This window comes from Leptinotarsa decemlineata, unplaced genomic scaffold, assembly GCF_025532065.1.
Source record: "Leptinotarsa decemlineata unplaced genomic scaffold, Ldec_3_MD MMD2_tig00026314_RagTag_RagTag, whole genome shotgun sequence".
In the NCBI taxonomy this organism is placed as follows: domain Eukaryota; kingdom Metazoa; phylum Arthropoda; class Insecta; order Coleoptera; family Chrysomelidae; genus Leptinotarsa; species Leptinotarsa decemlineata.
In genome coordinates, this window is record NW_027412684.1 from 1,171,193 (window position 1) to 1,195,347 (window position 24,155).

A 24,155-nucleotide genomic window follows, 5' to 3' on the forward strand; every position below is an offset into this window, starting at 1 on the left:
CTAATGAATTCAACACATCGCCAGAACACTTCGTGACATGACTATCGTCAAACTTAAACCAGTCCGTTTGGTCTTTGACAAAGGCGTGATAATGACCAAATTCAACGCCAGATCCACAGTGAACAATGACTGCATGAATATTATATTAGTGGTCTGCTAAATTGAAGTATTCATCTATTTCGAACCTTCGAAAGAATTTGGTGCTTCCGACAGAGGTTGAGTCTTGTTTGAAGATCATTAGTGTTATTATTAGATTGACTGGTGCCTCAGCTATACTTATTTCCTTATGACAGTCAGTTAGTTTGGCGCATGTTTGGCAATACAGTCGATTATCAAAAAAATGTAGGCCAATATTTTTGTTCAATGGCATTTGCTGATGATACTGCGATTTTCTATGAAGACTCATCCTGGCAATCTCCGAAAGCCAAAGCTGAAAAAGACTTCACAAATGTGATAAACTTCTTTCAAACTCGACTACTCACCATCAATTTTCAAAAAACATTTTTTTTCTTTCACATGCTACAGCGATAATCTCCCAACATATAGGCAACTTGAATTCAACAGCGGCCTCATAAAGTTCTCTTCAGTTTCCCACATTGAATATTTGGGAATTTTGATAGACTGTTACCTCAGATAGAACTATCACGCAGTCTATGTTTCAAAAAAATTAAAGAGCATGGCCAACAGGTTGAAAGTCTACAGAGAACTATTTGACTTGAAATATATGTCAATTATATATGACACACTGATTCAGACACATATAACATACGGTTTGGGGTGGTATCGCAGACACCTACTTGAAAACACTAGATACATCACAAAAATGGATCTTAAAGATCATACTCCGTAAAAACTATAGATACCCAACGGAAAAATTCTCCACAGAAGCAAAAGCTCTGAATGTCCGTCAACTTTACTTCCAATCACTAGTTCTCCACCACCATAAAACAAGTACAAATACGAGTCTATACAGCACAAACATGCAACACGCTTCAAAGCCAAAACCATTCCAAGAGTTAATACACGAAAATGTCAAAGTTCGTGTACTTACCTTTGTCCAGTCTTATATGCTGATAAACCAGATGATCTCCGCAGAATAAGATCATTCGGCTTGCTAAAAAAAAACTAAAGAATTGGCCTCATAGCTATCACACCGATCAATTGATAGGAAAAACTTGAAGTGAGATACATTATGCTTTGGCTACTTGTTTATATGACAACTTGTATCTATACTGTACACGAACATAATTATATTTATATGCTTTTTTGTTTGTAATATCTATGTTATGTTTTTTTGTTATCTACACATATATCTATCTTCTTATAATATCTATGTTTATGGGAAAGAAAGTTTTTGGCTTTCTACTACTCCATCTGATACAAAAAAAATGGATGAGAGAATCTTCCAAAGAAAGGAAGGAAGTAATCAATTCGAAAATAAGTAACCCATTCAAATCTATGTTTATATTGTATATTCTATAAACTATAATTCTATAAAATACTCAAGAACTTAAAATACTTGCGCCCATGCACAAGGGAAACCTTTTGGATGCTTCGTATTTATTTATCATCATTTTTTACTGTTAGCAATTAGTTGTATTCAAATTCTACTTGTATATTTGGTGAATAAATTGTATTGTATTGTATATATGTCCTGCTACCAATGCGAAGCCGAGTAAGATCGCTATAGTGGATTATAAAAAGTATCGATACATGAATATCTCGTTGACGAATGGGATGAACATTATTATAACGGCGGGGTCACACCTGTTGAAGCTCACGATAAGATAAGACTAAATCATGAACGAGTTATAAACTTTTTTCTATGATGATCCCATTCCCTGTGTTGATAATGAACTACTCGAAAATCATTGAAATATAGTGACGCATTCTACGCAGGAAAAAAGTGAAATGATGATCAAACTTGTGATCGTGAGAAGAAATGCATAGAAGTATTACTTTGTCTATGGTATCATCAACATTTTCCAATAATAATAAAGATACTCATACTAATGAACAGAATAAGGAAATATTTTTTGCCAAAATTGGAATAGGTTTCATCGAGGTGAGTTATATTTTGAATATTCTTCCATTTTTCATGATTTACATTATTTTCACAATTCTCAGGTTCGAATGAATGTATTTGATTGATGTTTGAGGAATTCTCAACTCAAAGGGTGAAGTCAAAACGTGACTATATTCTGTCAGAATATAGGATCTTTGATTTTCATTCAAAACATCTTTAGCAAACAAACAAATTCAATACTATATACAAGTAATTTTGAATACTTCAATTGAGAGGTTTCTTCTACTTTTATTTTGTTTTTTTTAAAATAAATATGCATACAGGGTTCATGTCGCAGAGAGTTTATCACGTTACTTTATTTACGAATTCCCTCCCCCTCCAATTAGATTCTTTATCTTATGTATCAAGCGCAATGGAACGTCGAGGCTCGTTCCGAGAAATCATGAATCCGTCATGAATGATGCAACGAAGAAGAGAACAGCCTGAAGAATAACGATGAGATTGGAACCTTTGGTGTGAAAATTGAATAACTTTTTTTGAGATCAATTGCCCTAACACCAAACTGATATTTTTGCACTCGACGCGCGTTTCGCCAACTAAGTTAGCATCCTCAGGAAAAGAAAATTGATACCTAGTCTAGTCTGGTTAGTCCTTATATACTAAAATTTTTAATCTTCTGTTAGGAAGAGAGTAATTACTAAGAACTTGCAGGTAGTTAATTACCGAGAAATTCTATATTGGACTTCAGGTATACAAACTCAGGTAACAAATTTTAGTATATAAGGACTAACCAGACTAGACTAGGTATCAATTTTCTTCTCCTGAGGATGCTAACTTTGTTGGCGAAACGCGCGTCGAGTGCAAAAATATCAGTTTGGTGTTAGGGCAATTGAACTCGAAAAAAGTTATTCAGCCTGAAGAATGTTTACAGTTCGGAGATCAGTTACCAGCGAAAATAAATGAGTGGAATAGATTATAATTCTATTGCATCTATTGAAGAAAAGTGTTTTCAGTTATGAAGTTGAGAGAGTTGAAGTTGATTAAATAATTGAATTTGTTGAATTAGATGATGAGAATCATCAATGAATTCATAGACTTAAAAATTACTTTTTCCAGTTGTGATCATCAATATGAAAATAATCACTCATGAGTGTGAATAATTTGTCATTGATATCGCTTATGTTTCTGTTTAAAAACATTTGGATTTCAACAAGTACATTATCTCCAGTAAAGCTGTGAAAGCTGCTTGGAACTACAAATAACACTTCAATTTATTTATAATACGTAAGTGAAAATGCCGAATTTATAACCCGCCACGAAGTGTGTCGCTGGCGGTGTCTAGTGGACAAATTGATCGTAACTTTTCTTATTTCCAACTTTTCATAGAAAGGGCTTTCAAGTTGTCAAAATTTAACTATCCGGTGCTTTCTAAGGATTGTTTCTATTACTACTGCTGACGAGGAGGTTACAATTTGGAGTATTTTTTATTATTAACAATGATTCATCATTACTAAAGTCGTTCGTATTATTCTTGATGATTAATTATATTTGTAGTCCCGAATGTTCATGACAATCACGAGTGGCACTAGCCTTTGGAGTAAGTCAATTGAATTCAAGGTAAAATCAAGTTAAGATTTTAGGATATTTTCAATTTTGATTATTCGAACGGAGACATTGTAGAATTTCTTTCACTATTTGAGATATCTGAATACGAAATCAATCATTTGCAAAAACTTGAAAAACATGCATGTGTTCCCTAATAGTCACTAAATGGAATACTTGCCTGAAAGTGAAGAATCGAATACAACAATTATTTGTGATATTTCATAAAATGAAATCAGACCACATTTTCCATTTAATAAAATTCATATTGTTACGAACTATTGCTATCACCAACGTTGAATTGAATCGAATAACTTTATTCAGTTCTCTGAGCTATTTCAACATTGGGAAAGAGCACAAAGTGTTGAGATAAGATAAAATAACATTGAAAAAAAATACCTGAGCAATAATACTAGAATTGATTGATATGCTGAATAAAAATTAGGGAGAGATTATTTAAATAAATAAAAACCTGTAGAACAATTAGAATGGATTCAAATTAGGGTATAGTCGAAGTGACTGGTATTGTGCATATTTAAAGTGTTGGCGGTTCGTATTGGATGATTTTTACTAACCGAGTGTTATGATTGACTGAAGAGTCATAAAATTAAATTTGAAGTCATGTTACGGTGACGAATAGAATGCGAGCCGTAGTGTTATCAATGTTCAGTTCAGGAACTGACCGCGATTTGAGTGTTGTGGCGTCCTCGGACAACTTATATTAATAACGAATATGATAAAAACGCCGACTTTTTCCTGTGTAGTGATTCCAATAGCGATGGTGAACAATGCGAAAAAGAGATAAAAGTGAATAAGATTCGAATGCATTTGAATATTGAAACACAGAGATTATGTTTCAACGTATATAAGAATTTACATCTCAAGTTTGGTTTCGAGAGAAAAAAATATTACCAGCAACATCAGATTTGACCGAAATTCTTTTTTCAACTGTACGTAAAATAGTCAGAAACAAACCTTATGAACGCAAGACGCGATGTGATCCGGGATTATCAAAACCTTTAGATAAAATCATTGAAAGAAACAATATATGACTGTTAGAAAAGCAATGAAGTTCCTACAACTGAAATCATAAGGAAGAAATTGATTACGTCCGGCCATAACGTGAGCTGATGTGACAATACTCTTCAGAATTGGATAAAGAAACTAGGATTCAGATTTATAATAATAGACAAACGTCAAGCAGTTATGGAAAGCAGAAGAATAGTGGAATTGCGTAACAAATGCTTAGAACAAATAACTGAATATAGACAAGAACAACGGCAAATTTTCTATTTGGACGCAAGTTGGTATGACACTCACGACTTAGTTACGAAGGGGTAGACTGATGGTTCGAGAATGTGTACGCCTAACATGCCTACAAACAAAGGATCGCGACTAATCATTGTGCATTGCGGAGGAAGTGAAGGATTGGTACATAATTCTTTGAAATTATGTGAAAAAAAAACTAGAGGACTGCAATAATGACTATCATAAGATCATGGAAGCTAAAATTTCTGAGGAATGGTTTGAAAACACATTGATCCCAAATTTGGATGCGAATAATGTAATAGTTTTTGACAACGCTTCCTATCATTCGTGACAGCTCATCAAAGTACCGAATGAAAATTCGAGGAAAGATGAAATACAAAGTTTTTCAATGGATATCAATTTGTATTTTGGAGATTACTATACAAAAGACTGAAGTTTTACAGATAAAAACATTTGAAAAAGTGTATGCCCTTGGGAGTATTGCTGCAAAGTATGGACACACCATACTGAGATTTTCCCTCTATTTTTGTGTTTTCAATCCCATCGAGTTGATTTGGGCAAATCATCAGGCGTAAAAAAAATTTTCCAAAATTTGATAAGAAGGTAAGAGAGCTAGTTGAAGAAAAAGTATATAATATTACCGAAGAACACTGGCAGAAAAGGAATAAAAAAGTAATTTCAGTTAAAAAAAAAGTATATGGAGATTGGACACTTATATATTAATGGTGGAAATAAATTCATTATAGATTTAAATGACGACAGTGATAGTGAAACAGATAATATGGAATAGGAATTATCAGAAGCTTTCGAAGAAAGTGAAGTATTTTTGAAGTATATATATATATATATATATATATATATATATATATTGATAAGTACTCTTTGATCATTTTCATATTGATTTCAATATGGTGGCTCTTAAATTGAAATCAATATGGGAATGATCAAAGAGTACTTATCAATTTATTTCATATATATATATATATTATAATATTTCTTATATAATCAGAAATGATTATTGAATAACGAAATTAGTTAGCTCCCTAACTATATTATTAAAGGGGAAATATTGGAAGGTAGGTTGCACTATATCATTTACTTGAACTATACACATTCGATGTTATTATCATGAATTTAAGTGAGTTTATTACTTTTGATCTGACTACTTTAGGTAATTCATCAGGTATATTCTATTATTTTCCTGAAAAAAATGTCCTTTTGTATTATAAATATGTGTATTACTGTTTTTTTTTTTGAATTTTTTAATAATGGTATCGAAATGGTACAGATCTTCTGTCTTTCACTGCAAAGCAAATAGTTGATAACCCGAGCTCAAATGCAAGGCATATATGATGCAATACCAAGTTATGCTATTTCTACCCGTCATAGGTCTTGTCTTTGGTGATAGGCCGAACCACAAATGCATTGCTGGACCCAACTGCCTTTGTAGAGAAAGCTGCAGTGAACGACAAAGGACGAATCTCGTCGGTCGTCGATGTCAAAGCTTGGCTTTGCAACCGACTGCCTTGAGGAACCTCGTTTATCTTTGATATTCGAAGATTCAGTTCTTTGCCAATCCCTCTAAATGACGTCTTCGTAAGGGCAGATGTCGTCGTCCTTACTCACTTAGGCTTGTCCTTCAAGGACAGTTGAGTCCAGTAGCACCACTGATTAGACGAAACAGTACGGGTCACTTGCAGGTCGAAACAGCGCTGTCTTGTTTCGGCTCTAGTTTTCAAATGTCAGATATGTCAAAAAATCATTATTATTTATCAAGTTTAATCTCTGCAACATTAAAGAAATTTTTGCATATCTATCACATCTCTAAAACATTCTCATTTCCCGGTTTTGTAAAATTTGAAGTCGATTTGTTTCACTTTGAGAGGAAATTAACAAAATAGTACTAAGTACACAAAGTAAAGTGTGATAAGATGATTGTATTTGTATAATAACTTTTTCGAGAACCCCCTCTCTAACTCCATTGAGAACCCCCCTTTTTCCTGGATTTTTTTCACTAATGTCATTCTGTAAATTTCATTCTGAAATCTCTAGGTGTTTAAATTTCTCAGTATTCTTTTTAGAATGCAATCGCAAATGCAATCTAGAATGCAAATGGATTCAAAAATTCATTTCTGATTTTTCCTAATATTACTTCACAATTGATTGAATTGGTTGTATGTTTTCACTCATTTCTGATATGCACTGGTTCTCAATGGATTTTTTATAATAAATGTGATTTGAGGCTGGAGAATGTGTAAAAATAACACAGTAGTCTAGCATTTTTGAAGAATATTTGTTCAAATACACTGCTAACGTATTTTTACATCGGTTAAGGACCGAGTACATATCGGTTATTATTACCGTAGAAAAATAATATCTTATAGATTCTGCCTTTTCATAAATGATAATACTGAATACTAAAGGGGTCAATATGAAACGTTGTGTCCCCCCCGCTGGAATACGAATTTCTATAACAGCTGCTGTGTGGGAAGTTGAAATAATTTTAAAATCCAGGTTAGGTATGACCATCTCTACGACGATTTGTTCATAAACTGATAATTTTATGTTAACCATATATTTGATCGATGATAACATTTTCCATCGTTCGGTAACCCAATATTTTGGTGTTATCGAAAATCACAATTCTTCAGTTAAATTATTTTTAGTCATTTGTATTTTTAACTTTTTTTTTTTTAGTTTTTGATATCGTCTTCATTTCTTTGTTATGGTATTATATTTGCCGAAAATGTTGAAGGAGGCGTATATTCTGTTGGAAAAGGATTATGGACACTAGTGCTGTACAGTTCAATTAGACACATAATTAGTGAGTAGAAAATTGTGAATTATTTGTATCTTCTATTACTCAGAATACGTTATTATCTATAAAAACGCTTTTGGACATCCAGCTTCTCCTTGATCATATAAACAATGAGAAACTTTCAAAAAGAAAAGGATCAAATTAACAAACTGTGTCGAAACATTTAAAAAAAGTACATCATACACTTTCTTAATTTTTGAACTGGGCAAGATATCAAAGTCTCACAATTTTTTTGATGAAAAAGAATTATTTTCAGTACTTTTCACTGTTTCGAATTTGGGTAATCGGTTGTGGAGTTATTGGTCTATGAATTGGAGACTAGGAAAAATTATTATTCGTAACTTTCCAAGTAAAAGAGGATTGACACAGGTACACAAAGTTTGTAATGTATGAGAGACAGAAATTGTTCACGGAAATAAATCGTATTTAGAATAAAATTGAACGGGAGTATTTGATTAAAAAGTGAATTGATAGTGACAGCTGTCACTATCAATACTGAAAGTTTGCCACATTTCATTTCATTTCATTCAGATAGAAATCGTTGTGCCTGTAGTGAATAACTCTCTGCAGTCAACGACAACAGTTGCTCGTGAGAATATCTCAAACAACCACCGTCAAGAAATACATCGGTAGTAAGTTTCACCCCTATGAACTGAAATGAATGAAGATGACTCTAACAGAAGATTGCAGTTTTGTGAGTTAATATCCGAACATTTGATTGCAAATCGAAACTTTTTGAAAAGCATGTTTCAGAGAAGACTTCACTTTTTTCTTAAACAAAAATGTCAGACATAAACCCATACATTTTTCGGAAAGGTCACACTCAAACTCCTAAGGAAATAAATGTCTGGGTAGAAAAATTGGGAAATCATATTTTTGGTCCCATATATCAAGAGGAAATTCTGACTAGTGACTTATATCTGTAAATTTTTCGAAATCTCATTTGCCACGAATTCAAAAAATTGTGACCAACAATCAAGATGAATTCGAAAATCCAGTTGTTTTTCAACAAGATGGTGCGCTCCCATATTTTTCAGGCTTATGAGAGGTTGGATGAATCAGAAATACATAGGCAGGTGGATTAGGAGACGTTGACTGTTAGAATGGCCTACTTCGTTAACCAGAGTTGACTCCTCTCGATTCTTTTTTTTGGGGATATAACAAATCGAAAGTTCATGTAACGCAACCTGAGACAATATGGGAACTTAGAGACAGAATTACCGAAACTTGTTACCCCAGAAACATTTCAAAATGTTAGAAATGACTTTGAATATAGATTGATTTATTTGCTCAAATGATGTTTTTATGTTTAAAATGAATATAACGGGGTTGAAATGGTATGTTATTATTTTATGCCCTTGAAATCAATATTATTGTGAAATATGCTACTGATTCATTTCTCTCGTCGAAGAACGTTTATTTTACTTAATCTAACATAGTGGAGTTTCGAAATTCCTGGACCAAAATTCAAACCCTGCAACCGGTTATCAAAATTCAAAAAAGTGAAAGTAATTGCAAAAAGAATTGAAGTAATGAAGAAATGAGAATTGAAACTTTCTATGTTTTTACCACTTTTATTTGTATAAATTGATGGATGTAGCGTTACTACGTGGTAGTAACTTTTATTGTACAAGTTTATTGTATAAGCTTGAAAATGTCCGTATTGGACGAAACTGCAGTAACCTTTGTTACAAATAAAAGTGGTAAATAAACAGAAAGTTTCATTTTTCTTCTATTCACTTTTATTTGTAACTAACGTTACTGCAGTTTCGTCCTATAAGGACATTTTCAAATTTATACATTGAACTAACAATGGTTGATTACATTACCCCTTATATACCACCCTTGTAGGCACTAATAGAGGTACAAACAAAAGTGATAAAAAACATAGAAAGTTTTAATTATAATTTCCTACCACGTAGTAACGGCTATATCTGTCAATGTATCAGAATTGAAATATTTTTCATATGAAATGTTACAAGTCACATCAGTCCATTTTCATATTCATATTTTCCTCAGAAATACTGATGTTGCTGATTATTATTCGTGATAAATGCGTAATAAATGTACGCATCTGAACATTTATCAAAAATTACCTAATTTAAATGGGACTGTGAAATGAATAGAAAATGATGAACTTGGCATACATTTTCAAAAAGAAAACTGAATATATCCTATTGAATATCACACCATATAATCTGATAGATTACTTTCAATTGTTGTTTACAATTGTTGATATTTTTGTTGTTGCCTTTTTTCAAATATACTTTGTTGATTTATATTTATAGGTATATATTATTTTCATACATTATCTGTAAGCTTTGATTCCTATAGTTTCTGTGTCTTCATATTGTGGACCAGTAAATCTCTCTCTACTTATGAACCGAACCCAGATCCACTATTTATAAATCTCTATAAGTACGTGGGCTGTTAAAAAAATAAGATGAATGTTCAAATTTCGAGGGTTACGTACAATCAGTTACCGGTTTTTTATTTTCTTTATGTTGGTACACTCGTTCCGAACGTATTCAAAAAACATTGAGATTTTCACAAAAAAGTTTCACAAAAACGCAACACGTGTTTCGCCATACAATGACTTCTTCGGGCGTGTCTTTACTAACTATATTCTACATATTCAATGCTTATTATACTTAATTTTACAATTTGAAGTACCTATATTTCAAGTACCTGCATTTTACCGGAGTTTGTAATAAATTGAATTAATCGAGCTAATGTCCCAGTTTCCACATTTGAAAAACTATTTAGTAACGGAGAGTTATTCCATTCTAATTGATTATAAATTATCCGAATTCTTGAATCCATTGATTTCTAAACATTCTAGGAGATTGAGTTTCAAAGTCATTCTTTCTTCAAAAAGCTGGCAATATTATTGGTGGGTGTACCTAAATATGAATTTGTCCTATAACTGAAGTTATCGCATCTTGAATTTGGGTAGATCATGACTTGCTTCTGTAGTTTTTTGGAAAAAATGGAGTCCCTAATATCTACTTTATAACCGTTGTTGACCGCCATTTGTTTGATCAAATTCAGCTCCATCTGGAAATTATTTTTAGACAGTGTAATATTCAATAGCCTGTGAAGCATACTATTGAATGGGGCAACTTTATGCTGGTAAGATTGTGTGGAGGAATTATGTATGATAATGTCCATTGTCCGTGTAAGATGGTTTATGAAAAATTGCAAATTCAAGTTTATTATTATTTTTCGTAATGGTTAGGTTAAGGTAATTTATTGAATTATTCACCTTCCTTTCACTTGCCTAATTGCCTATCTTCACCAGTAAAACAGACTAAGATATCATATACGTATCTGTACCAGTACAAGAAACTGTTAGTTAACGGATTATTATGGATTTCATATTCTATGTTATCTATGAAAATTTCAGCCAGCAAAGGACTCAAAAGGTTCCCCATTATTAGTCCTTTACGGCATGAACAAAATTTTTCATCAAACTGGAAATAATTTTAAGATAGACGAATAGTAAGTGTATCTAAAATTTCCTGTTTTATTAGTAGATTCACGTGGTTTTTGTCGCTCAACCAGTCCAATTGTTTCAATTGGCGGAATACTGGGAAATAAATTTTGGACATCAAACGATATTAGTTTTTCATTAACAGGAAGAACTACGTTTTAAACATTATTTACTAATTGATAAGAATTATTTATACTGAATCTCGGCTTGAAATTGGTATAGGTTTGAATCAATTTTATGAGGATTTATGAGATTTTTACGGTTGGTGCCAAACAACACCACAGGTCTAGTCGGGAAATTGGTTTTGTGTAATTTAATAATAGAATACAGTTTTGGTGGTTGTGGATTCATGATTAATGCTGTACATTTATCATTTCCATTCACAATCAATTCTATTTGTTTTAAGGGTTTCTTTAACCCTCTTCTGATACATAGTTGTAGGGTCAGTCCTTAAAATCTCATATCTCCCTGAATTAAGGATATCTGAAATTTTGCCTACGTAAGTAGTCATTTTTAGGTAATGTAATAACAATTCGACCTTTTTCTGATCTCGTAAAATCACTTCATTATCTGTAGCTTTCTGCTTGATTGATTTTGCAATTTTTATTTCTCCATTCGACTGAATTTGATCAATCGGTTCAGATTTCAAAATATTTGAGACATGTTTATTATAGTTTCTATACCTAAACATTCTATGGTTGTAGAATTAATATATGGTTTTATGTTATGACTGAAGCCTTTTTCTAACAATCACGTTTCATTTAGTGGAAATTGGAGTATACGTACAGGTAATTTAATTCAATATAAACTCAGATAACTCGCAGGTACTTGAAATATAGGTACTTCAAATTGTAAAATTAGGTATATTAAGCATATATATGATCACCGTTACAGCTGTTTAGCATTTTCAGTTTATTGTAATAAACTAAAGCGCGGCAGATTAATATACAGAGGGATACCTTGTACCCGATTAAGTACCTCCACCAAATATGAACCCCATATATAAGGCCGCCTGTGAGGGATAAAGGATCAGATTAGTAAAAAAAACTGATCATCAGAAATTCTCGAGCGCGTCAGATTGAGGTAAGGTGAGTTAATTACCTGCCAAAAAGTGTATATTCCAGTAATCTGACAATTTGAGAGTGACGTAAAGAAAGGGGAGGGCAGCAAAGTTGTAAAAAATAACGTCATTCCGGCATTCTCGAGCGTAGCTAATTTTTTTTTACTTTGAAGGAAATAATTCAAGGATAACGAAAAATATATAATCTGACGATTTCCGCAAGCCGAAATAACAAAAATTCGTCGATAAAGTTTAATGCATGCAGCTGTGTGATACCTATATTTCCCTCTCCGAGTTTCTATTCCTCTATTCTCTATTCACTTTTTCTCTATCTATTACTCTCTCACTCCGTCCCCACTCTGAATTCTGTTGCTATGATGCCATTACAGCTGATCACAGAGACTCGTTCGTGATGAAGATGAAGATGATGATTGAAGGATGTAGCCGTTACTACGTGGTAGGAAATCATAATGAAAAAAAAGAGAAAATAAACTTTCTATGTTTTTACCACTTTCATTTTCAACTAACGTTACTGCAGTTTCGTCCAATAAGGACATTTTCAAACTTATACAATATATAAGGACATTTTCAAACTTATACAATATATAAGTTTAAAAATGTCCTCATAGGACGAAACTGCAGTAACGTTAGTTTCAAATAAAAGTGGTAAAAAACAAAGAAAGTTTCATTTCTCTTTTCTTCATTAATTAATCAATTGATTATAAAAAATTGAATTTTTTTGAGTATTTTCTCAAAATTATTTTCTAAAAATACAAGTATTCTACTTAAAAAACATACACTTATTTATTTGCATGCTATTTCCTGAGCTTTTCAATTGATTTAGTTCAATGAATTGAAAAAAACAGGAGAACCAAGACCAAAAAAGCACGACAAGTTCTAACAAATGTCAAGATTTTGCTTACTGTTCTCTTCGATTACCGTGGCGTAGTTCAACAGGGGTTCTTGCCACATGCTCGTACGGTCAATAAGGAGTAGGTAGGTTATTGCTTGTTCGTAATCATGCCTCAGTCATCGTATTTACCAGATTTGACCTCCTGTGACTATTCCTGTTTCCAAGATTGAAGGAACCCTTGAAATGACGGCGTTTTGCAACAATTGAGGAGATAAAAACCGAATCGTTAAGATAGCTCAAGGACACACCAAAACCTGTATATCAGAACGGCTGCAAGGATTGGAAAAACGCTTGCAAAAGTTTATTATGTCTGAGAGGGACTTCCTAGAATCTCATCCGTCTACCCCGCTCAATTCCGAGTGATCCACAACCTCTTGCTATGCACTTCACCGAAATTGATATCTAAACTCGTATGGGTGAATGTCAGCCCCAGGTACTTATACTCCATTTTTATCTGTTCTGTTTCTGTTGACTCTGCGGTGTGTAGTGTTTGCAATGTGTGTGTGAGATATATAGGAGTTTGTGTGTTTTTGTGTCTAGTGATCTAGAACGGTAGCAAACATCGAATATTCGCGAAACGTCGGTCAAACTGGGCGTGCTCTTAGCCACGTCACAATTGGTTTATGGATACCAGTAGCGGCCGGCGTTATTTTTTTAGGGCATAATTTACAACAATATTTCAAATCACTCTGTTGTTTTCTAAGATATTCTGTGAATATTATGGAGATACTTGTATCATTTGGAAGCAGATTGCATTCCTTAGCGCCTTTGCAAAGGGACGGAATCAACAAGAAATGTCCGTGAGTTGTTTCCCAACATAGTTGCCATGTGAATGTCAACCTGGAAGTATTTTCTAAAAAGAATCATGTCCAGTATTTATCATTTGGGGGTAGACTATACCCGGTCATCCCTATTGCAAATAGTTGATACTGAAACGAAATATTTCAAGCTGGCATTAGGTATTAGGTGAAAAGAACCCATGTCCTGTTTTTATCATTGGTGGGTGAATACCATCCCCTCACCCCGTCCGCAAATGTTGGTAACATTTCTTTCAACACATCCTATGATTTGATATCTTGTAGTATTTTTCTGAAAGTAATGTAACGTACGGTTTTCATTATGAGAGCGAGGATTAGATGGATTTTATCGCAACTAATTTTAAATTCATTTTGTAATAGTATGAATTTTCAGGTCCACCAGCTAAACTCTTGATTGAATATGTTGGAGAAAGGTTATCAAACGGGTTCCGATATATTATTTGTACTAGTAGCTGCCTATTGTGCATTGGTTTAGTTCTACCAGGACATGTTCTGACTTATGGAATATTTTGTGGTTTGTATTATATTAGATAGTATTTTCTAAAAATATTATATAAATAAAAATTAGGTTTTTCCCTTTTATATTCCCATTGTTTTTTCACGTGCTAATTTTTTATTACTTTTTACTCAGTGATCGTTTTCCTTTCTGGAATGATAAATTATTCAAAGCATCTTATTGTTTGTTGAAACAAACTGATTCTTATAAATGTTTCACGGTTATTTTGTATATGAACTGAATATCCATTTTTGAATGAATAATTTTGAGACACACAAATGGTGAGTAAATCAACAATCTCTTGTTTTATCAGTGGATTCACATGGTTTTTGTCTAAGAGACACTCCACTAGTCCAATTGTTTCAGTTGGCGGGATACTGGGAAATAAATTTTGGACATCGAACGATATTAATTTTGAGTTATCTGGGAGGATTACGTCTTTAATATTATCCACTAATTGATAAGAATTATTTATACTAAATTTAGGCTTGAAATTGGTATAGGTTTGAATCAATTTAATCAGGATTTCTGAGATTTTAACAGTAGGTGCCGTTACGAACGATACCACTGGTCTAATCGGGAAATTGGTTTTATGTAATTTAATAAGAGAATACAGTTTTGGTGGTTGTGGATTCATGATCAATGCTCTGCATTTATCCTTTCCATTCATAACCAATTCTATTGTTTTGAGAGTTTCCTTAACCTTTTTCTGGTACATAGTACATTCCTCCACACACCCGTACCAGCATAAAGTTGCTGCATTCAATAGTATGATTCACAGATTATTGAATATTCCACTGTCTGATAGGGATTTCCAGAAAGAGCTGAATTTGATCAAACAAATCGCGATTAATAACGGTTATAAGGTAGATATTGTAAACTCCATTCTTTCCAAAAAACGACAAAAGCAAGCCATGGATCTGGTCTACCCATATTCAAAATGCGATAACGTGAGTTATAAGACATTGACATATGTGGGGGAACCAAACAGGAATATTGCCCGTTTTTTGAAGAAAGAAGGCGTAAACGTAGCTTATAGAACGAATAATAACCTAAGTAAATTTATTAAAAACAATAAGGACAAAACTTTGGTGTCGGATAGATCAGGAGTATATAAGCTGACTTGTGGCTCCTGTCCAAAACTGTATATTGGGCAAACAGGAAGAACATTTTTCCAACGAATTAAAGAACATAGGAGTAGTTTTGTAAATAGAAAGACCAATTCCACATTTGCAAACCATCTTTTAGCAGAAGGACACGAGTTCAATCATGAGTACGAGGTGTTACATTTAGAAGAGAAGAGTTTGAAACTTAATCATCTAGAATGTTTAGAAATCAATAGATTCAGGAATTCGGGTAATTTACTGAATGATCAATTAGAACTCAATAACTCTCCGTTACTGAATATATTTTTTCAAATGTGAAAATGGAACATAAGTGCAGGTAATTTAAATCGTTAGAAACTCAGGTAAAATATCAGCTACTTAAAATTCAGGTACTTCGTTTACAGGTACTTTGATTTCAGGTACTCCATAAACTATATATATATTTAGTATTGAATGTGTAGAATTAGTTGAAAGACACGCCAGATGAAGCCATTGTATGGCGAAACACGTGTTGCGTTTTTGTAAAACAATTTAGTGAAAATCTCACAATAAAGTGTTTTTGGAATACGTTAGTTATGGATTTTCATCAAGTATCGGCCGATTCCATCATATATTCAAAAAATATTTTTTTGTTGTGTTGTTATTTTGTCAGATATCTTCTGACTGTCTTTTGTTCTGTTTTTTTCTCTCTTTGTAATTTTCCTTATATAACAAACTTTTTCTACTTAGAAAAGTTGGAAATGATTTACATTGGCTGAATACTCTTTCAGAATACATTAGTTACAGCATAATTACACATATACCATATGTTATTTCCATTAGTATGGCCTGGCATATGTGATTTTTATCAACATTTTTTTTTTAATTTTGTTGTACCTTTTTCATCGTTCACTATAATATAATTTGAATTATTTCCTGCTCTGCTGAATAAGTTTTTCTGAAATATCCATCTCAGCAAAGACTAACTGAGATTTCATGGATATGACTATAAAAATTCCAATAAGATTGGAAATTATATTCAAATTAATGACAAAATATCTGTTCACTTACCTTACATCAGTTCTGGAAATAAGAACATTTGACAAACTTGGGAAATCTTATCAACACATTCAGTGCAAATGACGACAACTGGCGGTATCTGCCCATTTCACTTAGTACGGGTCACGCCTTATGGCGCGCATAGAGCCCAAAAACAGCGCATTCATGTTCCAATACCAGGAAGCGCTCTTGTGAGATGGGCCATAGCTCTTGTAAGTGGTACTAGGCTGAACCATAAATGTATTGCTGGACTAAACTCAAGGACAAGCCTGAGTAAGTAAAGGCAAAGATATCTTCCTTTACAAAGACTCAATCTATAATGGTCAATGGAGAAGTGAATCCTTGAATATCAATTCAATACCAGACGGCGTCGTTTTGATCCACCATAGCTCTCACAGTGGTGTTAGGTTGAAACATGCGTAGCTAGACTCAACTGTCCTCAGATAACAAACCTGAGAAAGTACGGTGGACTACATCTCTTTTTACGAAAACGCTATCCATGGGATTGACTGAAGAATTATTCCATTATTATAAACGAGGAACGACGATCCCAATGGCGTTCAGTAGTGAAGTCAAGCTTCGACATCGAAGACACCATCTGTGGAATCAACAGCCCAGAGATGCATTTGTGTTTCAGCCCAGCATCAGTGGGTCGAAACAGCTCTGTTTTGTTGTTAATGGGCTCTGGTTCAACTACTTATCTTGCAGTGAAAGTAATAGAACGAATCTAGTTCGGTTGTCGAAGTCAAAGTTTGGTTTTGCAACTGGCCGCTTTTGGGAGCCTCGATTGTCTTTGATATTCACGGATTGACCTTCTTTCGATCCCATAGATGGCCTCCACTTGAACTTATTGTAACTAACTTCTATTGTGTATCTCTGTATCTGTAGAGTAGGGAGGGTGAGTGTAGATCCACAGCACTTAGGCCACATGTGACCCATTGTACATCCTCCCGAGGAGTTGTCCTCCTAAATCATCGTCCATCCCGCCCTTTCCAGGAAGGTGGACTGGTCACTAGGAGACATCTCCTTCATAGGTGTAGGCTAAGATTCGCCAAACACACGCTCTCTTTGGCAACCTTGAGGTGTCTCACGGTGGCCTCCGCGAAGGTTTTGGAAGGTTCACTCTCTTTCTCCTTTTGGCCTTGGCGCTGCAAATGCGCTTACGCCTTTGCCTTTATATTACATCACGAGGTGATCTGCTATGTCCAGCCTCATTCCAAGCGGTAGATTGGGGTGGGCATTTCTGTTCATCCCCAGCTACCGCCTTAGATTGAGGTGATCACTTCTGTCCAGCCACAGGATTGGTTTTTGTTTCTGTTGTTTCTGTTTTTGTGTTTGTTTCATTCATGTGTGTTCCCACGAGTAGCAAGGGAAGAGTTGGTCATCTCTGGCAGAGCCCCGCATTACCAGAGTTAGGCTGATTACAATGAGGTTTCGCCCAGTTCCCGAGGAGATCGTTCGTAACCGCATATCACCCTACAGTCATTCAGCTGTCGGCACGATTCCTTACACCTTAGCTTGGGTAGGCTGGTCCTCGGTGGCATGTTTTGCAAAGGCTTTAGGCGAGTTTTAGTTCCCCTCACCCTACTTACTTCTGCCACTGAGCAGGAGTCAGGCGACCCCGTCCGTAAGGCCACATTGGCTTCCCAGAAAGGACCTCCAGTCCCCTGGCCGTTCCCCTATCCGCTACCTGGGGACGCGCCCGATTAGTAGCCCAACCCACGGGACTAACTTTTATTCATTTATGAAACTAGGTAATTAATCAATTTCCACAATCATTTTTCATTTCTAGACGCTTTTCGCTAACACCGTAGCTTCCCCAGTAGAAATGAATGTTCGTGAAAATTATTATCATGTACAGTGTCATTAATTTTCATCAAATAAACGAATAAAACTCCCCCTTATCTACTGCGTAAAATCTCATCCCGAGAAGATGTCCACAACATTAACATTAGGTACAAAGGAACTGTTACTCCACCCTCTCATCGAACTGACATATTTAGACGGTCTTTTTCGTATCAAGTTTCAATTATCTATAATTCTATTCCAGCTAATATAAAGAGTCTAAATATCGAATTATTTAAAAACAAAATTCAAGAATCTCTTATTGTTTGCACAAACTCATATGTGATTCGGGATAACACATTAAGTGGATCAATAAAACTAACGCTAATGACTTATGTTAATGATGTATGTTTTTTCTTTTTTTTTCTGAGTAACTTGTATATTCAACTTGTATTCTAAGTAACTTGTATATATGAAATGTCCGGTGGACTGGCCAGAAAAAGCTATTATGTTATTAATCTTCTACCGCTTGAGGTTAATAACAGAGATATCATGCACTGTAGTACATGATACCATCTCCATCTCCGGCGATTTCCCAAATGTATATCAATCCTGTTACTAATTGTATTGTATGTATGAGAAATAAAGACCTATTATTATTATTATTATTGAATAATGGGTCAGTCTATTCATAACTTCTATTTGATACTAGCTGACCTGGCAAACTTTATATAGGCGTCCTTGAGTTATAAATGATAGGTAAATGCTACAGGCCACTCATTCATGAAGAACTCATAAACGTAGCGAAATGTACTCGTGAAAACTCTAATTATGAATTATTTTCAGTATAAGTATTTCACAGTCGATTTTATATTCGAGATATAGGAATGATTAAACATTTTCAGGTGTTTCCTCAAGTCTCATATTCCACCAGCTCAAATATTTTTCAACAAAACAATGTCGTTTTGGGACAAAAGTATACGAAGGAAATATTCAGTCAGCACGAGCCATCAGTTTGTTGATATCACCCCATCTAATGCTGCTTCTCGTTTCGAATTATTCGATGGATCGGGCTCTACTGATTTTCGCAGCGTTACTTTTGAATGTGATCCCTGCAGTTTTCGTTTTGAAAACGCCCGGGAATCATGGAAAAGAGCCTTCTCCTGAAATGTCTCGTTACAGTACCTTACCTGCGTGAGTATATTTGAATAAATGATAATGTGCTCAATTTTTCAACTGGGTTTGCAACTGTCGATTCTATGTTGTTTTTTGTTATTCCCCATTAACAGAGTCCTCCAGGGAATTGAGTGATTGGTGGATTTTATGTCTCGTTATTTTCGGTAATCGTCAATAAAACTCATGTTTTTATCATTACAGCGACGAATTCATACTTAAAGTTTAATCTGGTCATTGCTAATTTCACGTTATATCAAAACGTTTTCCGATTGTCTGACGTCACAAGTCTCTATGAGGCGCTAGTGTCTTTGATCACTATAAATAATTTGTGTTTTTAGGTTGTGTTGTAAGTCACTGCCTAACAATTGAACCACCAACACTGACATACTGACATAAAAATTTGGCAAGGTAACTGAAACAGCTGTCTACCGGTAGCTCTTAAATTGAAATCAATATGGGAATGATCAGAAATTATACGTTTATCACCTTCAATACCTTCAATTTATTCTCCACTATGTTGTTATCATGGGCGTTCTTTTGCTATTTCTCAAAATATCTGTATTGGTTTTTCAGATTTTCTCGTCAAATGTCTGAAATGGTAGAATTCAGCCGATCTACGAATCTCCTGAAAGTCGATAACCTAGACTCTGGTTTCATTGACACTAACGATGAAGAGAGTGAACTCAGTGGAAACAATGAAGAAGATGAAGGAGAAAAAAGTGTCACTTCTCTCAAAGACGTTATATTGAACCACAAAAACGAAGTAGTGGAAGAAATCGAACAACCCATAGTTCCTTTAACTCATGAAACCGTTCAAATGTACTACAGTATCGCTGGAGTTACAATTCTCCCAGAAATACCAGAGGAATCAGAAGATACTCAGAAATCTAAAAATGATTATATAGACCCAAAAAGGCTGAGTAAGATAACTATGATCTTGGAAGAAATTAACCAGAAAGAGAACAAAGTTAACGAGGAGAGAACGGATATTTTGAATATAGAAGATCTCTTGAGGAAAGTGGAGAATCGTGAGAAAGTTCAGAGCATTGAGTACATTCAGGAATATCAAAATGAAAGAAAATCGTTTCTTCGAGAAATTGAAACTGTAAGAAAAAGAGCTCGATGTTCTTGTTGCAGCAGCTACATCTGGAAGCAAAGATTCCTCAAAATAAAGTACTGTTGCCTGGATTACTTTCTCATGCCGATTTTCAATTCGTTTACGGAACCTTTGTTTTATCCAATAGTCATTTCCAAAGTGATGCTTACTCTAAATTCAACAATATTCATTTCCTTGGCTCCATATTTTGCTCGAAAAAAGATCCAATATTACAAACAAGAAGACACCACGTTACTGTTGTCCTATCTGGCGTTTGCTTGGTCTTTATTTCTGATGTTTTTGCCATTGTTACGGAAGATTAACAAAGAAAAGCTTAGACGGATATTTATTCTTGGACTGGCGTTAACTGGAAGCAGCATGATACGTGAGTAATGATGAAGAAAATAAAAATTATTTTTAGAAAAGAGTTACAATCCTCTCTCTTACCATGTCGCTGCAATACTTATTAGATCTTATTAACATGATAAGCTTATCCATATGGTTATTTTGTCAAATATCCCCTCTTCAATACTTCGAGCTCAGGCTATAACATGTTGATAAAATGAAAATTTGATAGAGCAACATGCCTAAATGACTGAAACCAGAGTTCATAATTTACCATAATTCACCATTTTTGATAATAATACCTGACAGCGATGTTTCGACCCGGCATATGTCTCATCAGTGACACTAGGCGGAATCACGAATGCATTTCTGTGGTAAACTATCCTTGAAGGACAAGCCTGAGTTAAAAATGAGGAATCTCCCAAAATGAGCGCGTTTCACCAACCAAGTTGTCGTCTTCAGGAGATGAAGAAAACTGATGAAGAAAACTGGACTCAATTATTCCCAACTCAGGACAAGCCTGAGTTGGGAATAATTGAGTCCAGTAAAGCATTCTTGGTTCAGAATAGCACCACTGACGAGCGGGTCGAAAAAACGCTATCTGAAGTTGATTAACGAATGTTTCTGTAGCATAAAACAAAATTCAGATGATAACGAATTCCATCCTCAGTGATAAAATTCGAAGAATAGCATTTTTAGAATACAATTATAGAAACGAACGTTGTAAATTATATATTTTTAAATCTCAGTATCTTAAGAATGATGCATTTTGGGTATATTACATGAGACGAATTATTTGAAATATACACACATCGGAAAAGTCTAGGGATATTTTTAAAAATGGCAATATTTTTTTTTAGATCGCCTTAGGGAAAAAAAGTTGACGGGTTATTATTAAACGAATGTAACTTACAACAAAATTTATTAAATGGTCAAAAATACTGAGTGCGCATTAAAGCAAAACTAAAAAAAAATATGGCTCTTCTTTGGCACCCCGAAAAAAAATCATAATACAAAAAAAATTGGAATCAGTACAAAGTATGGCCTCCACGCTGGTTTATTACAGCCCTACATCTATCGTGCATCGACAAAATGAGATTGTCAATGTCTTGTTGAGGTACATTTGCCCATTCAGCGATTAAAAGCTCTCTCAATTGAAACGTTGTGTAAATGTTCCCCATATGCGGAGTAATTATTCGTTGAAGCATGTCCGACACATGCTCGATGGGATTCAGGTTGATGTATTGCCATGGCAATACATCAACTCCTTCGTTGGTGAGCCAGTCAGTCACTAGACGCGCGACATGTGGACGAGCATTATCGTGCATTAGGTGGAAGTTTTCACCAACAGCACCAGCAAACGGACGGACGATAGATAGAAGAATAGTGTCGAGGTACTGTCGAGCTGTGAGGGAGCGATTTGGAAAAACGAGATCGGTTGTGCCGCCGATCATGATTCCGCCCCATAGCATTACTGTACCACCTCTGTATGTGTGGACTTCCTGGGCGTGTCTCAAACGTTCATTATTTCTAGGTCTTCTCCACAGTCTTACTCGACGAGAATCTGGATGAAATCCAAATCTGGATTCGTCTGTAAACAAAACTGTGGCCCAATCATTTGCATCCCAGTTTTGATGTTCTTGACACCACTCTAATCTTCTACCGCGATTGCCTTTCGACAAAGGTGGACATCTAAGTGGCCTTCTGTTGTGGAGATCTGCTTCATGCAGTCGATTTCTGATAGTATCACGACCAATGGTTACCTGGTGCGTCTGCTGCAACACGTTAACCAACTCAGGTGCTGTGATTGTCAGTTGTCTTCTTGCGGTTAAGACCAAAAATCGGTCTTGAACTGCAGTTGTAGCGCGTCCTCGCCCTGGATGTTGTTCGGCTGGACTGCTAGTTTCACGGAAACGCCGCCACAATCGACTGATAACACTTTGGGAGACCCCCAAACGAAAAGCTACATCATTTTGTCGCATGCCACCTTGAAGAAGCCCTACAGCTCTATTTATCTCAGCCAATGGTAAGTGATGGCGTTCCATGTTAAAGCACAATATTTCCAGTTTAATTGCTGAGCAAGAACTGCATAGAATGTACAAACTCGACACTTTCAGATTATTCATTTTAGCCGAAAACCTACAGTTTGTAAAAAACTTGATGAAAGATAGATTAGTTACCGTTTTTGCAGGCTTTGTTCAACCCATAGAAATCTACAGGGTAGTCGAGTGTACCAATTTAATCGAAATTAAACGACCTCATGCATTTATTTTTATGATATTCAGTATGTTATAAAAATATCCCTTGACTTTTCCGATGTGTGTATTTACTGTTACTAAAGTCACATAGAAATGAACAGAGTACTATTAAAATAATAGGAAGTCGGTACAGACTTCCAGTGGAAGCCAATTTGAAAACGGCGTGATTTTCATTCGATCAAGCATTCCTGAAACATATATTAATTTTTAGATTGCCATTCATATTGGCTCCCTAAATTAACTTGTGATGCACTGTTTGGAACCTTTGGTGTAGTAATTGACATTACTAGAGTTTCATTCCAACAGCAAACCATTATTTCAACACCACATGTGTTTCGATCACCAAGTGATCATCTGCAAGATAAAGATTATTCTTCTCCTTGAAGATGATCACTCGGTGGGTCGTGGTCGTGTTGAAATCATGATTGTTGTCCTAAAGGTAGCACGCATAGATGGACTTGGTCTTTTCCAGTTCAAAACTTTTTTTTATGTTCGGAGATACGTGTTTTAAAATTTCTTGAAGTCATTCCTTCATAAATTTTCGGGCACGATCCGCACCCGCAGACACCTGATCCGTCGTCCTTGTCTATGGGGACTGGTTGTTCTTTATATGTCTACCCAAGGAGATATAGTCGAAGTAACTGGTATTGTGCATACTTGAAGTGTCGGCGCCCTCAAAGGCCACAAAAACCAATACAAAAAAATAAAGCCGCTGCCAAGTATTCCACGTGGACTGAAGAATTGGCGGTTTGTATTGGATGATTTTTAGTAACCAAGTTTTATGATTGGCTGAACAGTCATAAAATTTAATTTTGAAGTCATGTTATTGTGACGAATAGAATGCGAGCCGTCGTGT

The 24,155-nt window shown here is 34.8% G+C and overlaps 1 protein-coding gene across 2 annotated transcripts in view; it reads left to right on the forward strand.

Annotated features, from left to right (window-relative positions):
* The first annotated feature begins 1,812 nt into the window (after positions 1 to 1,812).
* Positions 1,813 to 24,155, forward strand: part of LOC111509932 (uncharacterized) — a 28,140-nt gene continuing 5,797 nt past the window's right edge. Inside the window, exons 1-5 of one of the 2 annotated variants that reach the window (XM_023165790.2) lie at positions 1,813 to 2,065; positions 7,595 to 7,721; positions 14,373 to 14,513; positions 19,330 to 19,618; positions 20,174 to 21,081. In XM_023165790.2, coding sequence (XP_023021558.2) covers positions 1,943 to 2,065; positions 7,595 to 7,721; positions 14,373 to 14,513; positions 19,330 to 19,618; positions 20,174 to 21,081 — 1,588 coding nt within the window. In that variant the 5' untranslated portion in view covers positions 1,813 to 1,942. Of the gene's footprint in view, positions 2,066 to 7,594; positions 7,722 to 13,313; positions 13,615 to 14,372; positions 14,514 to 19,329; positions 19,619 to 20,173; positions 21,082 to 24,155 lie in introns of those variants that run through there. The other variant, XM_074181750.1, reaches the window with a different exon arrangement.